This window comes from Colossoma macropomum, unplaced genomic scaffold, assembly GCF_904425465.1.
Source record: "Colossoma macropomum unplaced genomic scaffold, Colossoma_macropomum, whole genome shotgun sequence".
Taxonomy (NCBI): domain Eukaryota; kingdom Metazoa; phylum Chordata; class Actinopteri; order Characiformes; family Serrasalmidae; genus Colossoma; species Colossoma macropomum.
The window spans coordinates 13,268,454-13,280,754 of record NW_023494800.1 but is presented as its reverse complement, the minus strand read 5'-3'; the positions used below and the strand labels follow the sequence as shown (position 1 = coordinate 13,280,754).

Sequence of the window (12,301 nt, the reverse complement as noted above, 5' to 3'; positions counted from 1 at the left end):
GGTACCCAAAAGGTTCGTTTCTGAAGAAAAGAAATTTCATATACTACTGGTAACTTCACTGTGCTGTGTATTTGTCAGGAGCACTCGTCCTAGTCTCATTATTAAAGATAACACACTTGCTTATCTGTTTACTTAAGTGTGCCTCCAAATACAAAAGTTGACCCAACATACAATATCAGGTTATGGACTAGAACTTAATACTCAGTAAGCAGAAAGAAAATAATAAATCTACAGCATGCTCTACAATGACTGGCACACTTTCAAAGGGCTACTGTGCAATTCAGAATACTTCAAAGCGGTTTACTGTTCAGAAACAAAGCAAAAGCAGGTGTCTTGATAAAGATGTACACAATACCCTGTATGGCAGAATACAGCAACTTTGTGTACAGAACATGTGATAAAAACAAACAAGTGCGTCTTTGTATAGTAACTTTGTACTACTGCACCATGTGCCTGCTACAAGAAACGTCCCGTTTCCCAAAGCAGTGACAAAACTGCAACTACACTGATGTCATTTTATGCCTTCAAAAACTAAAAATGTGTTTGAAGTGCTGTCATAAGAAGTGCTGTCCTTCATAAGTCATTACAAAAGCTACCTTGTAAACTAATGCAAAAAATCCATTAAGTCTGGTTTAAGAGTAAAAGAGGACCCAAAATCACTGTCAGAATAAAACCTTATTTCTCCACTTTTATTATTGTTATTACTTTTATGACATTTTATGTGATGCCAGCTGTCTTTGACATTGTGTGAAATATGACTGGACCAATACAAATGGCCCAAAATAAAGTCTTACAGTAAGACTATATATTAACATTTACTGAATGTTATGAAAGTTACCATTTTGGAGATACAAGGTTTTGTTCAGACAGCGACAATGTTTTGACCTACACTTCATAAAGGGTATTAGAAATCAGCATAGGCACATAGACACAGTCTTATTGCATCCTGGCTATGGCAGGGAACTCCAGCTGGCGTAAAAAAAGCACTGCAGAAGAGCAGAGAAGAGAGAGACTGCTGCATGAGGAAAGTGCATTTGTTACATGAGTACTTTTTTCTCTAAATAAAGTCTCTAAAGTGGAGGAGTGAAAAAGTTACAGTATGTTACAGCACGTTACTTCACAGCATGCAGACACTGCAACATGTCTAACTTTGTTTTATAAAAAGTACTTGACTACTTTCCACTGCTCTGCCTTATCAAGTATAAGATATTTATGATTCAAATCCGCAGAACAACAAAACATTCTGCAAACAAAAGGACTAACACACGCATTGTGCTTATGGGTTCTGATTTTAAAAGGCATTTATGCATATGAAAATAATTCTGACAAGATGAACACAAACATATTTTTCACAATATATGAATGCAACATCACTTTTCAAAACGTTTCATCTGAAACTTTGCTTGATTGTCTGGTCAGGTGCTTGTTGTCATCTGACTTTGTCTTCAGCTGTTTTAAGGACCAAATAAGATGTTCCACTGAATAAAAAGTTTAAGTGGACGGATCCTGAATGCAACACAAGTACGAGTTTCCTTACATGCCTTTTATTTTGGCAGTACATGGTTGACTAATAGCGCCATCACTTGGCCTCAGTAGGCATTTTGCACATCATCAGAATTTGCTTCAAGGCCTTCTGCACATCTTCATCCATTTGACCCTAAAACATATAAAAAGACTTGTGAAATTACGAAGCATTATAGTCACAATGAACACTCAGGCCAGTTAATATATTAAGTACCCAGGAGAAAGAAAATATACACATAAATGATAATTGGCTAAATCCTCATCACATAAGAATGTGTCATGATTAATAGTGATGCAAATTTTGGCAAATACTTTTGAACACTCCCTGACCATCATTATTTGGTGATTAATTGTTAACCAAAATCAACTGTTAGTCCACAATCATAGACGTGACCCATCAAAACATCAACTATAAAACAGGTAGATCCGATTCTGAAACCTGATCAGCTGAGCTGTATTCTAAGCCACTGTAACATTCTTAATACAGGCACACTTAGGAGTGCAGAAATCAACTGAATTTGGTTTTAATAAACCTGACATATGTACATGAAGTAAAGGGCCCAGAACGTTATTGAATATTTCCTACGTAAGAACTCCCTTCTATTTAAACTGATGGGCTGACAACTATAATCTGTTCAAAAAAAGTTGACAAATTTCAGGAACATATAAGAATGAGCTTCTGAAAGCTATATATTCTAAAGTTATATTTACCACTCATTACTTGCTGAAATTCAAACAAACATAAATGCCAGGACAGAGGCAAGGTTTGCCTCAATGTACCTCTCGAAAGCTGCTGCCATCCTCCACGTTCTTCTCTAGAATTTTGCACACTTGATTTCCTTTCACTGCCGTGCATCACACTTGCTCTTGGAGAACATGGACGAAACTGTCGTCTTTATCGTTTGTGGATGTTTGCTTACAATGTGGTACTATAACTGTAGTATTTGTAGCTATCGCCCTTCAGAAAAGTGGTCCTGGAGACCATTTTTTAGCTGCAAGCTTCATTTTTCAAAAATGTTCTACAACTTAAATGATAAACCTGCCTGTTCTGTGTTTTTTATTAGAAATTAAAACTTTCTTTTTTAAACTGACAGCACTGATCAAACACTTATTTGTCAGTTAACAGTTCCATTCCTAATAATAAATAAAAAATAATTGGCTTAGTTTGACCATGATTTATTACATTCTGGGTTACCATACACAAACAGTGTAATAACTCAAATGAGTACAAACCTGGACAGCATAGAGGAGGTGCATCCTGTACACTGAGACAATTTCATGGTGCTGTTTCTTAGATTCCTAGTAATGAGAAGAAAGTGACAGTAAGACTTAAATGCTTTAAACAGCCTATAACTGTTACATTGTTAAAATATCACCTCTAGAAATACTGGCAAATACCTTCCTAAAAGGCAAAGAAGAAAACTCAGTAATAACTGAGAAATAACTGAAAATCAAATCAACCCTCTGCTAAAAGTGTCTGGAAAAGCTACTGGAAATGATCACTCTTTTCCAGTAACAATTTATTTCAAAAAACACTTCTGTTTAAATCAGCAACTACTACTAATGCCTGTTAAACATCTGCCAAAACAACATAGACAAAGAACACAAGACATTTCTAACTTACAGCTAGTTGATATTGCAACTGCTTGATCTGCTGTTGGAGGGAATCAACCTGCTGGTTCTGTTGCCTTTTTGGGGTGCTTGTTGTATAAGAGAGCTGGGACAGGCTGTTCAGGGCATCCTTCAACTTGCCAACCTCCTTTGACAGATCATCAATCTTAAAGAAAGGAAAACAAACATTGAAAATGAGCAATGAGAAAGATAAATCTGGAATCAGAGAACAAGTGATGTGTGTGAGTGGAAATCATGACTAGAAAACTAAAAGATGCTAGTTCACCTTTTTGTTTTTCTCTCTTTCAGAGCTCACGTGGTTCTCCACCTGTTTCTTCAGCTGCACGATGATATCCTGAGCCTCCTTGTACTTTGAGTTTAGTGCATTGTTCTCCTGTTCTCTTGATAAAGCCAGCTTCTGCGCTGCCTGTTTCGCATTTCTTTCATCCTTCACTTCCTGCCAGGCAGCAGTCACCTCCAAGGCCATCTCATCCTGCTTCCTCAGGGCATCCTGAAGCAGGTTGGTCAAGTGGTTAACCTCACCCTCCAAGGACTCTCGTAGCTGCTCATGTTCCAGCCTGGAAACAGAATGGTCTGGAATCACGTCTTTCTCCACCGTCAGCCTGTTCTGCAAAGCGTCCACCTGCGAGGTCTTCTGGGAGAGCTGCTGCTTGAGGGTCTCTATCTCAGCTTCTAAGTTCTTGATGGCACTCCCTAAGGAAGCTACAACCTGAGTGTGGTCTGCAAGAGATATAGAGGATTGGGCCTGGGCTTCAGCATCTTGTTTGAGTTGAGAAATCTCTTTCAGTGCAGCCTGGTACTTGATTTCAGTATCCTTTAATGTGTTCTGTACATCCTTCATCTTCAGAGCCTGCTCTTGCATTTTTTGCTCATGCTGCTCTTTAGTGAACCAGACCACGTCTGGTCTCTCCTTGGACTCCGAGGCTTTAGCCTGGAGCTGGCTGTGGGCTGTGCTCAACTCACTTTTGGCCTCACTGTATGATTTAGAAAGCTCCAATAGCCGCCTCTGCAGTCCTTCAATAACCTCGCCCAACTCGGCCTTCATCTCTTCAAAGTCTTTGGCAGCAGCTTCAACAGGCACAGTGCCACAGAGCGCTTCCTGAAGCATCTTGATCTCCTCTTGTGCCTCCTTGTACTTCTCAATCAGCAACGACTTCTCCTGGTTAATGTTCTCCACCAGAACATTGTAAGAGTTCTTCAGTTCCTGACGCTCATCCTCCGCAATGGAACCACTCTGAAGACGAGCCTCCAGATCTTTTATCAAAGATGCATCATGCATCTTCTCTTCTTGTGACTTGGCCAACTTTGCCTTCAGGTCTTTGACCTCCTGTTCAAGACAGCCCTTCAAATACTGAAACTTCTGTACCACGTGATCCTCTCCTTGACTTGCAGCTCCTGCTCTTCTCTCTGCCCTGAGAGTTTGTACCTCTTCCAACACAGCCTGGTATTTCTGCTGTGAATCTGCAAGATTAGCCTTCAGTTCAGCCACACTTTCTGACATGTCTTCATTTCCAATTTCCTCTGCACAAGAGTTGGGTTTGAGCCTGGCCTGCAGGGAGTGATTCTCCAGCCTTGACTCCTGCAGTTTCGCTTGCAGACTCTGCAGTGCATCCCTAAGTAGCAGGATTTCTTCCTCGCTACCCTCCTTCATTTGTTCAGCCTCCACTAGGAGTCTGCTCTTATCTAAAGCAGAAACTTCAGACAGCTCCTGCTTGTCGCCCGTTTGGCTGTGGAGGTCACTGGAGAAATCAAAGTCTGCCTGAGTGGAGTGGTAAGAGACATTGGAGTCAAAGCTGTTCGGACGCGAGTCCTCGCGGCCTTCTTCGCCTTGAGGAGCTGGACGTTTCTGTCCGGGGAAGAGGGGAGGGAAGAAAAGACATGAAAATACAATGAAAAGCAGTATATCCATGTTGTGATGCATTTAAAGTTCCAATCTCTGACACCATTTACACCTGGTCATTTCACACGTTTGGGGTATCAGGATTATATCCGGATAGAGACTGTCCACATAAAAAATACAGATGTATATGCACTCATAATATTTCAAACTGTTTTACATTTAATCACTAAAACCATTTCAGGAGGTGGTTGGCAAATTTTAGCCAGACATTATACAAGTATAAATGTATTTGTCTGTCCAAGGCACATTCAACAAAAAAAAACAAAAAAAACAAAAAAAAAAACAAACAAAAAAAAACACAAAACAAAACAAAAAAACTCACTCGCTAAATACTGTGCCACTTGACTGCCACCTAACAGAGACATTGTTGATCGCTGCTCGTGTTCTTAACATGGCTTTCTTCACTGAGGTTGATTCAGTAGCCTTTAAGGCTGCATGATAAATTGTGCTTTTAATCGTTATCACAATATGAGTTTGTGATAAACACATTGTTATGTGCTGCAATGATAGTAGTGATGTAAAGACCGGTGGAACACAGCGTTAGTCGACCATGGAGAACTTCCTTGCATTGAGTTTAACCACTGCTTGCCCACGTGTAGAGAACGGCAACGCATTTGTATGTCTAAATTTCCCCACTCATATATGCAATGTTGGACTCCAAAAGAAAATTCTAATTTAAAACTTATTTTAATTTATAATATATTATGATGCTTTATGAGTAGCTTTATTGAAATTAAAGTACTTCCTGAATTGCATATTTATGCTTAATGTTATTATGCAATAGATTATGCAATAACTGTGCAAAAATTAAAATTAAAATGTAATTTCAGTCATATGCATTTTCAATCTCTAATCATGCATTTAAAGTGCATCTTGAAAGAGAACACCAAGCTAGAAAGAAGGTAAAGTTCAAATTCAAATGTTCAAATTTTCCAGTCCACCTTACCCAGTGCAGCAGTTACATTCTGGTGCCTTAATGCACCCAAATGTTACAGCAGCACCATTTAGGGTAGGATGGGAAATTTGAAAAAGAAGCTTCAGCCTGGTTTCATGAACTGAGAACGATGGCTGAAAGTGAGGCTGGACACAGAGATTCCAGGTGATGCTATGCAGGGATATTTTCTACAAAGTGAGCATGAGAGGTGGATATATTGCTCTACCATCAGCTCACCTGCTAATGTGCTACATAAATTGTGGAGGGCAGCAGAATTAAGCTAGCTAAAAGCCACTGCCAATGCTAGCTAATACCCAAACAAGGCCCCTAACTGCTGTTTTTACCAGCTGGTTAACAAAGGTCCAGCTCGCTGTGTCACATGCATATACCAGAAATTTCTGTAATATTAATTTTAAAAAGGAAAGCAGAACATTAAAGACTCCCCAAGCTGATTTCGGTTGAAATATGACAGGGTAGGAATGTGGTACAGCACATTACAACTAATACATTTATGACTACATTTTTGGTAATAGATAAAGTAGAACACATTTTATCCACATCTGATGTATGTAAATTAGAAATTAGCCCTTGATACTGGATTAATCTGTATCTGCTACATCTGTAGCCTACGGTCTGCTCTAGCTTTTTGTTCTCACTGATAATGCAATGTTAATGTAAATGTATTATTAGAGAGTGAAAATGCACATTTTCATTTTAATACTGATATGCAGTATGAAGCAGTAATGGCTACTGTATCACAAACCTGCATCGCCATAAAAGTTTAACTAAATAAACTGGATATTTATTTTTTTGGGCCTATATAGAGAGAAAAATACATGCATTTGTTTTTGTAGGCTTTACAGAAAAAAAAACCTGTTCAGGAAATGCTGACTTTTCACATACGCAATGTCACAGCATTTATTTTTCTGACTTCTGCTAAGTTTGAACAAATAAAGTTAAGCAAAAAAAAAAGTTAAAAAAAAAGTTACACTTATAAAAAAAAATACTATAAGACAAACTATGAATCCAATTATCAATATTCAACAACTGAGCTGCCCTAAATCCAATTAAGCAGGAGCAATTACGCTCGCTCTGCAAAAAAACATGCAGTTAAGAAGTGTTTAAGTACTGACGATATCCATGATATGCTCAGAAAAGCATACTGTGACATAAATTATCACATTAAAGAGAAAATATCATCATATTGCCCAGCCCAGTCCATTAAGGCCGCAAAACATGTGCTTGCAGTTCTGATGCAAGTAGCTATTAGTATTTCATTATTTTTATTTTGAACAATGAATGGTACTTCAGTAATGTTATACTTATCCCCACATGGCGCATATGATGAGCCACACAACTTTGATCATAAATTATTGCTTCTCATACGATCATTGTGACATTCACTAACTTTAGCAAATATCTCGCTGTGCAAAACTGTAATTTTTAATGGAAACTATCACTTTTCAAACACAACAGGCCAAACAAGGAACACAGGTGATTGGTTGTTGTATTAAGAATTAGCACATTATACCCCATCTTTCAATCTGACTAATCAGGGCACATCTGACTACCAAGTGTAAATACATATGGTTAAAACTCATCAGGATACAATCCAGATATGAATCATTTGAAATGACCAGTAAGTCTCTGTTTGTACTCATTACGATTTGTAGTCACTGAGCAGGTCCAGAGGGCAATAAACAATACCTACATTCTCTTATCATTCTCTCTGCAGCTCATGTTATGCTACAAAAGATCAGTTCTGTTTTTCTATGAAGCAATTACCTTGATTATCTGAGCAAGCTGCTGGTTTTCTAAGGAGAGGGAGGCCACTTTTGCTTGCAAGGTTGCAATCAGTGTTGACTCTGCATTCCCACAGTGCTCTGTCTGTGTCAACACAGGAAACCAAATAGGGCTTACTTTAAAATACCTCTTTATTAGGTCTCAAGCAGAAAATCTCACAAAATCACTATGAAAAGCATTCAACCTGTCTGCACACTGACGCTCTGATCACGCAGCATGATTACGGCAAAGCTTCTCTGACCAACCAGCCAGCTGCAGGAATATCATTACTGAACATCACGCACCACTCAAGGGCTTTAGACTGACTTTACATAAACATAGTAGAGGAAACAAAGGATACGGGCCACGAATATTAGACTGTTGAAATGCAAATGAGGTTAGAACTTAACAGAATCAGCATAACCCAAAAAACAAAACGACTGGGTCTAGCGGCACGGATGAGAGAGGTCTGCTGTCCTGTTCCCTTGAGCAAGGTCCTTTACCTGGCTATGGTCAGTAGTTGCAGTTGTTAAATGGGTTCCAGAAAGAGCGAGTGGCTGAGGATCAAAGCGGCAGCCACATGAGGGAATATTAAAGGGCTGTGCTGTACTTGCCTTGGGCTCAGTCTGCTCCACAATCTGCTTCAGATCTTCAATGGTCTCCAGCAGCATACTCTTCTCTTCCTGCAGCTTCTCTATTTCTTCTTTCATTGCCACACTTCTCAGTTCCTCCTCCTGAAAAATCACAAGTACAGTGAAAAAGTGACAAGAATGGAGGCACCAAGGAGCAGTTCCCTTAGGGGGTGCTGTTCAGTGTAGCACAAAATCAATAAGTATGGCTTGGATGCCCACAGTGCACATTACCTTGTAATTGAACCTCTTGGATGAATCACTTTTACTTGATACTGGAGTTTCAGTTGGGGTGAAATAAGGTGGAGACACAATGCCAGTCAACTGAGAAAGATGCAAAAGGACACAAGAGCCAAACTCAGCAAAAACATACAAAGATAATACATCACAAAACACTAAGATGAATAATTCACGCTCATCAATAGTTTGATACGAACACACGGTCAAATTAAGATATTCCTTTTTATGGTGCTTAGCTTATTTAAAGCAATGATTCAAAAACTTCATATAGGATTGACACTAAACCCAAGTCAAGATGGGAGCAAATCTGTTACTTTCCCTTCTTTCTTTTTTAGCTCTTCTCTGATATCCAATCTCGAATGATAATGTGATACAGGTAGATATTAGAAGCTCTGGCAGATTCTGAATCAGATTTCAGAAAAATCCATTTAGCTTCTTTTGATCTCTTTTGCTTCCACTATGGTCTAACTTAACTGATTTGTCAGCCAATCTATATATAATTCTTCTGTAAAAACATCCTGGCTGGGGCACTTAATGTACTGCATATGGAAAAGCAGAAACGATTGCAGATACAGACAATTAGACAGACAGAGCACATGATGTGCCTTTACCTGGACTGGACTAATAGGAGGTGGGGGTGCTTTTCGTTTTTTAGGGGTTGTGCTTCTCTCTTCATTTAACTTAGCCACATGATCATGCTGAGATTGTGTCAGTAAGAGAGTGAAAAGAGAGACAAAAAAAGAGAGCAAACCAGAGGATTTAGAGTGGTTAGTAACAGAAAAGAGTAATATAAATAACAAGAATTTCACAGGGAGTATGTTTCCTATCTACATTGTAGGGTACATGCTCATGCATGTTGCTAAAAGTGCATTAGAGGATAAACAATACAGGAATATAAAACACTATCTGGACATTATGGCAAAGCAGGGAAGAGCTCAATAGAGTAACTACAGTGGCAAGAAACTGAAAAGAGCGATCATAATATTGATAACCTGAACTTTATGGCATTTAGAGGAAGAATCATTTGTAAACTCGAAGGCGTGTGAATCAGAAAAGAAAATTAATCAAAATAAATGAATGAAAACAAATTAAACAAGTAGCTTACCTGTGGCGTTCTGCTTGAACTCTTATCTGCTTTTATATAAAAAAAGGGGAAAAAAACATGAGGTGGGAGTATGAAAAGAAATAAAATGCCATGTCATTGCCTGCTCCCCATTGTAATTACGCTTGTATTCATCTTTCCATCTTTCATTAATATTCACAATTCTCTAATGTCTGACACAGGCTGAGGATGTGCACTGACGAAGCATTATTTGACCACCACAAGATGGCAATGTTGAGCCTACAAGGCCTGAGTGAACAGTAAGGGATGTGCACACTGCTTTGACCAAAAGAGGAAAATAATGACACTATGGCTCAAAGACACTGCTCACAAAATTCCACCCACTACAGTTCTTTTATGGTTGAAAACTTCTTGAAGAAAAGATGAGCACAGCAAATAGCTCAAAGATGTCTCATGTGTCTTAATTCACCACAGAGAGCCTTACAAGACTACAGGACAGAGCACAGTACAAGAGTTTACTATTCTCTTCAGAAGATGATCCAGGTGTCTACTTCAGTAGTAGCTCTAACAATCAATCAATTTTACCTACATGTTTCTTGCTTTGTATCTTTCACAAATGACTATGGGGTCTCACCCAAACAGTTTTATTTACATAAAAATAATCTTTCCTAGCTATTTTCTGGGTGCAGCCCAGTTAAGATGTTCTTGTTTCACTACCCTAAACCAACAAGAGCTTACCTTGACAGTGCTTTCTGTCTAAGGCATTAAGAACATTCCTGTGGCTGTGAAAATGTAGCTTCCAATCCTACACATACAGCCTCTGTGACTCATGCTGTCTGTAGCTCAGTAAACTCAGCTCAACCTGCACAACTCACCATGAACACGGCTGGGCTTTTAAATCTGATGTTAAAATCAATGGATATCGAATGATGCTTAGTGGTAACTGAAAAATGAAGATGAGAAAATACAATGCCATTGCCTTTCCTAGAGCTAATGTGCACTTGAAAGAGACCTGAGTTGGTGTGTCTTAAGGATTAAGCAGGAATCACCTGGTTCAGACTGCTGCCGGTGGAGGGCGGCGGTGATTAGGGCCCGAACCTCCCCGCTGCCGGACAGCTTGGTGTAATGCAGGACGTCATGGCCCAGAGAGTCGACCATGAGCAGGTCCGCTCCTCTCTGCACCAGCACCTCCACTGCAGGAGCACAGCTGCTCTCGCTGGCCAGCATCACAGCCGTCCTGCAGGATTTACATCAATCAGTCAGCCAGCCAAATCATTACCACACTTGCACAGAAGGCCTGGGTGAGGACAAATCCTACTGCAACAACTTATTTTGGTGTCATAAAGAAAAACAGCATAACTGACAGACACAAAGTAGCTCAGTAATACAATGCTGTGTACAAGTCAAAAACAGAGCTTGATTTTCTCAAAAGCCATTTCAAAAGCTTTAAAGCAACACTGTGTTTTGGGTATTTGAAGACCTCTCTAGTGAAAATACGTAACTGCACAAAACATGAGGAAGAACATTTTGTAGCATCAATTGTGCTTCGGACTCCCACATACAGATGAATGTCCAAGGCTGTAAGCAAATTATCTACTATTGCAAATCACATCTTTATCAGTATAGCGCTGATTTTGCATTTGAGACCCAAACATCAAATCGGACCTCATTTTTGAGCCTGTTCATATGACGTTAATATGCAAACATGTATGATTGTGTGCAAAAAACTCCCACCGAATTTGTTCCAGCACCTCTGACTTTTAGATGATCATTTCAGGCTTTACAGGGAGACTCACAGCGACACACGCACACCATATTTTGGTATGTTCTTTTTTCCGCCATACTCAGTAACACTAGTCATTTCAGTTTTAACAAAAAAGATTACAGTGCTGCTTTAAGTACTGCTTATCTGATGGTCACAGTTTTGGTGATCTCCCAGGTCTTGCATGATTTTTAAGAGTCCCAGTTTCTCTATATTTTAAATCAAGTTTTGAACTTCAGTTCTGAAAACTCCATTCTGGCCTATTTTTTTCTTTTGGCTTTCTACCCATTTATGCAAGTGGTTTATCTGATATAATCTCTTCAGAAATGTCTCCTAAAAATGAATAACGAACTTAAATGAAAAGTGGTCTCAGGCTTTTGCACAGTACTACAGATAATCAAAATTGGCTAATTAGAACTGTTTGAATTGTATTCTGGTCAGTAGTTTTAGAGGAAGGTCCCACCTGCCATTCTTATCACAGGCGTTGATGTCAGCTCCCCAATCCAGCAGGCTGCGACACACCTCTGCATGAGCATGTCTTGCTGACAACAGCAAGGGCGTGAACCCATCCTAAAGGAAGGACAGTGAAAAGATTAACTCTTTAGGTCTAGGTTTCATTTTCTGAACTGAGAAATTCTGACACAGGTAAAGAAATGCATAGTGCTGCAAAGTCACAATGATGCAATTCTTGATATACATGTATCTATTCCATAAAAAGCAAACAATGATCAACACACCCAGAAAGGAAATAAAGAGTTGCAAAATATCTTTCAGTATCTTCTGATTTTCCATATTTCAGCCAGGGAGAGACCTCAAAGACAGTATTAAAAGCTGT

General features: G+C 39.2%; 1 protein-coding gene across 3 annotated transcripts in view; it reads right to left on the bottom strand.

The window, feature by feature from the left end:
* Window positions 1-1,194: 1,194 nt before the first annotated feature.
* The window catches only part of rai14 (retinoic acid induced 14), a 45,707-nt gene continuing 34,600 nt past the window's right edge, over window positions 1,195-12,301 (bottom strand). Inside the window, exons 8-18 of one of the 3 annotated variants that reach the window (XM_036588551.1) lie at window positions 11,930-12,036; window positions 10,754-10,941; window positions 9,747-9,775; window positions 9,253-9,339; window positions 8,636-8,725; window positions 8,387-8,506; window positions 7,776-7,877; window positions 3,422-5,002; window positions 3,149-3,301; window positions 2,758-2,823; window positions 1,196-1,657 (exon numbers count right to left, since the gene is read on the bottom strand). In XM_036588551.1, coding sequence (XP_036444444.1) covers window positions 1,580-1,657; window positions 2,758-2,823; window positions 3,149-3,301; window positions 3,422-5,002; window positions 7,776-7,877; window positions 8,387-8,506; window positions 8,636-8,725; window positions 9,253-9,339; window positions 9,747-9,775; window positions 10,754-10,941; window positions 11,930-12,036 — 2,601 coding nt within the window. In that variant the 3' untranslated portion in view covers window positions 1,196-1,579. Of the gene's footprint in view, window positions 1,658-2,757; window positions 2,824-3,148; window positions 3,302-3,421; window positions 5,003-7,775; window positions 7,878-8,386; window positions 8,507-8,635; window positions 8,726-9,252; window positions 9,340-9,746; window positions 9,776-10,753; window positions 10,942-11,929; window positions 12,037-12,301 lie in introns of all 3 variants that reach the window. The other 2 variants (XM_036588552.1, XM_036588553.1) reach the window with 2 other exon arrangements.